Source organism: Gossypium arboreum, chromosome 11 (assembly GCF_025698485.1).
Source record: "Gossypium arboreum isolate Shixiya-1 chromosome 11, ASM2569848v2, whole genome shotgun sequence".
In the NCBI taxonomy this organism is placed as follows: Eukaryota; Viridiplantae; Streptophyta; class Magnoliopsida; order Malvales; family Malvaceae; genus Gossypium; species Gossypium arboreum.
Window position 1 is genome coordinate 26,999,045 of NC_069080.1, and position 4,392 is coordinate 27,003,436.

The 4,392-nt window shown below is 35.1% G+C and overlaps 1 protein-coding gene across 1 annotated transcript; it reads right to left on the bottom strand.

Moving 5' to 3' along the window:
• Nucleotides 1-1,304: 1,304 nt before the first annotated feature.
• On the bottom strand, nucleotides 1,305-3,722 carry LOC108471968 (zinc-finger homeodomain protein 6-like). Its single transcript, XM_053022391.1, has 3 exons — nucleotides 3,574-3,722; nucleotides 2,906-3,336; nucleotides 1,305-2,716 (listed from the first exon to the last, which is right to left on the bottom strand). The coding sequence occupies exon 3, from the start codon at nucleotides 2,474-2,476 to the stop codon at nucleotides 1,499-1,501; it is 978 nt and encodes a 325-aa protein (XP_052878351.1). The 5' UTR covers nucleotides 2,477-2,716; nucleotides 2,906-3,336; nucleotides 3,574-3,722; the 3' UTR covers nucleotides 1,305-1,498.
• Between the last annotated feature and the right edge of the window lie 670 nt (nucleotides 3,723-4,392).

Genomic DNA, 4,392 nt, shown 5'->3' on the forward strand with positions numbered 1-4,392 from the left:
TAAATTTGAGATTGAAATATTAGTGTATGTAACTTTGTATAAAAATAAATAAATAAATGGCTAGGCTTTTCATTATGCCACCCTTTTCTTTATAGATGTCCCTTTTGAAGTGAATGCATGGATTTCATGTGAGTTGTTCTTAAATGCCTGTGAGAGGCTATGACCTTCCCCTACGGATTATGTGTGGATCTTGGCTAGCTTTTCTCCCAACATTTATATGTGGACTAACTTAATTACCTTCTTTTTTTTTTTCCTCCCAATGTTTCTATTTCTTCATTCAACTACTTGTCGCTCTAGACTAGAGTTTTACATTGTTGAGCTGTGCACGTAAACCCCTACTTAATATTTATGAAGCTGAATTTTTGAACACTAACCCTACTTGGCTTCAATCACCTAGTTATTATAGCTCTACACGTTTGGTTAGTATATCTCCTGTTTTATATTTAAATATTAATTATATTGTATGCTTCAATACTACTTTATATTTGCATGTTCCTTATTGCCATGTTCATGCAATTTCTCAGCTTTGTGGTTACTTTTATGGTTGATTGATTTGCATATAGATATACTTGTCAAATTGTTTGAAATGTCCTTCTCTTTCGTTGCATGTGATTGTTATGAATAGACTTCTCAAATTATTTAAAATGCATAGGGAATTTATTATATTATATTATTTTTATCTTACATCTATCAAATTGAAAAGGGGATAAAAACAAAGAAAGAAGCTTAAGATTAAGCTTAATTCCACTAGCTTATGATTATGACTTATCAAATATCTATTGTCTATACATGCAACAAACTGTGCTGGCAACATTTCCCATATTTACACCTTTGATTGGCCAAGTAGACAAAATGGGGTTTTGTTTTAGATACATTGTATAACATGTATGGCCCAGAAACTGAATAATTTGCAACACCAAAACAAGGAAATATTCAAAGTTTGAATCTATGATCCAACTTGAAAATGCAAAAAAATGGGAAAGGATTTGAAAGAATGGGATTTTTATGATGCCTGTTAATCATATCAGTATCGTAAAACCCCATCATATTCCGTTTGCTCTGGCTTTTTATGGTTAATGGGCCAATTGGAACATTTTGGAGGGGGAAAAAAGGGGGGAAAAGATATGCATACATTATATTTTGTTAATACATGTTTTCTTTTTCTTTCTTCTCCTTGTTTTTCCATGGAGAAAAGTAATTGTAGTATATGAAACTTTGTGGTTTAGTGAAAGAGAGCTTAAGCTGTGATTCCTACAGTTTTATAATCTGCAAAAGTTTCTAAGAACTGTAAATAATAAGAAGGATTAGAGAAGAAAGACTGTTTAATTTTGGTAAGCAAACCTTTCTTACAAATCAGGAAAATTAAGCAAATATAGTAAGAATGTATGTCCTCCTCCATCTCTTTTTTGTTATTCACATTTTTATATCCAAAAATTATTCTCTAAATCAAATGCATATATATATTCTGTATGAAATTGTTTTGTGTTTTACGAAGAACTTAGATGTCTCTTACATTTGTTCTCTTCATGGCTTGTTTATTGTTGTGCATCCAAACTTTGAGAACCTGTCTCTTTACTCCCACTTGATCGCAAAACTGTTGCACTTGTTCATCATCTTGTTTCTGGATTTTCCACCCCAATTTGTCAGCAAATTCCATCATCTTCTTTTTTTGTTCTTGGCTGAACTTGGTTCTGAATCTCTTCTTTGATGAATGAGGGTGTGAAGGTTGTTGCCCTCCTTCACTGAAATGGAACACATGGAGATCTTCGCTCGAGGACTCGGCCGGGCCGCCGCCACCAAAGCTCATCATCAGTGGTGCAACCGACATAGCAGGAGGACTGGCAGACAATCCAAGGGAGAATCTTTGATGGTGAAGAGGTGTTGCTCGTCGAGGAGGACGTACAGCGTTTCTCCTTGTGTTGTTGTTGTTGTTGGTATAATAATAGCTGCTCGGTGCATACTGTGATTCCCCGTTTATTTCTTTCCTGTGAAAACTCCTATGGCATTCACAGGCCGCACATTTCAACGCTTCCGGCGTGCCTTCTTCGCCGCTCGGCATGAATTCCCCGCAACCATCGACCACATGACCGCCCATACTGGCGGCGTGGTTCTTCAAACATTCTTTATACCTAATCAAAGGAGTGAAGCTGATGGTTGCCGACGTTGGACCAGCGACTGGTTGGGGCTCCGGTGTTGGCGGTGATCTGCTGTCTGCCGCAGCTGCTATCTCACCGGTGGTAGCTGTGGAAGCTGAAACTGGATCTGGGTCCGGATCTCTTCTGGGGTTAGGTACTGAAAGTGGATCATCTAGGGTTTGAGGTAGGTTGGGGTCACCACGAACCGTTCGATCTCTTCTTCTTTCTCCCGTAGCTGAATTTACAGGTGCTGAAGAATATGAGTCTTTGTTGAGTTGATTTTTGTAACTAAAAGAGCTTGGCATCCCCATTTCCTTATTATCTTGGCCTCTCAGTTCCATTAAAACCTTGATCTAAGCCTTCGATCTCAGTTTTTTATTATTAGGGAATTAATGAACTAGTAATCTATATGTTCTCAAACCCATCATCATGACCACATGCAATAATTTCATACCCTAATTCATCACCACTTCTTCACTTGATCAAAGAAATAATTAGTGGGAAAGACAAAATTATCCCTGACTTTGACGTTTTAGTGCTAAACCCACCAACTCGTTTCACTAAATCCCGATTTCCTGTTCCTGGAGACGAAACGCAAGTGCTTGAGCAGTGTAGAGACAAATGAAAAAATTTTGAAGTGACTAAAATAAATTTAATTATATATATAAACACCCGAGAAAAGTGATAAAAATAAAGTTTTGGAAGCTGAAACAGGAAAGGGGACTATGATATGGGGCCCCTTAGCTGAGACAAGTTTACAAAGAGCTTACCTTGATGAATTAAAACTTGATCACAGATGTTTTTTTCTGTAAGAATCCTCGAAACTCTATTTAAGACCAAACCAAGCAGGAAAGCGTTGTTTTAGCATAGATTAAGGAAGGTGAACTAAGGAGATGGTTGGTAGGAGAAGAGAGGGATAAAGAGAGATTTGTGAAGGGGTTTGTGTTTCCCATCACCCAATTGACCCCATAAAATCCATCAATCAAAGGAAACAGGTGGGTTTGGTTTGTACTCTCAAAAACCAGTGATGAGCATTAGAGGATGGTGGCACTAAGAGACATGGTACAACCGACAAGCCCTCTCCGAGCTTGCACACTGGTCCAGCTCCTAATTATTGCCTCGCCCAACACATTTCATTTTTGGCAACTGACATCTTCTAGTCTCTCCTCTCTGTCTGATATAATCCCCACTCTTTGTAACCCTAAACAAACCCCAAACAAGCAAGGCAAAGTAAGATTCTATGGAGGCAACATATATATATATATATATAGTATGTGTGTGTGTGTGTGTTGATAGAATTGAATTGAAAGGGTTGTTTGGTTGGCCACACTAAGACAGTTCCATGAGAAACAAAAGCTGATTACGGAATCTCTTAAAGAGATAATCAGCAAGGAAGAGGAGGAAAAAACAAAAAATAAAGAGGAGGAGAGGGGAGGACCCCTTTTATTATCTTTTGTGGGCTTGCAGGAATTAAAGTGAAGATATGGTGGTCCACAGCACTGAACTTGTCCTTTTATTGTGTCTCGGATTCGCTTTCTCTCTCTTTTTTCTCTCTTGAAGCATGGTTTGTTTCAGTCCAACTGCAGCAAAGTTTTTGGTTCTAAACCTATCTCGATTAAAAGGTTTAGGTAAATTACTCTGTTGGTAACTTAATTTTAATAAAAAAAATAAAAAGTTTGCAATATGAGTGTTGCTAGATATTTTATTATTTTAATTTTAATTTGATCTTATATAGTAACCAAATTTAGTAAATTTTATTTTATCACTTTTTTATTTTTCTGAGAACTAATTTTAGTTTTTTTTTCAATAGGAAAACTTATTTTCTTGTTTTTATTTTTCTTTATTTTTATTTTTAGAATTCATTTTATTTTTTTCTTAGAAAAAGGAAGCAAAAAACTTGAGATTTTACTTTAATTTTATAGTAAAAATCAATTTATCTTTTTATTTCTTCTTTTTAATAATTAATTTTAGCTTTTAATAAGAGAAAAATATCTAGGGCTTTAGAGAAAGTTATCTGGATTTCTAAAGGAAAAACTTAGATTTTTGGAGGAAATTTATTTTATCTAGTTAATTTCTTTTTCTTTTTTTAAGAATTTAGTTTTTCAATAAAAATGAAAACGTTATGGTTTACTACAAGAAAAGATTTGAGTTTTCATTTGAAATTGAGTTACAAGTGAAAATTTTAGATTTAATCTTAGCAACTAAATAACTCATTTCCCTAAAAAAACTCAAGGTTTTTTTAACAATTAAAAATTAA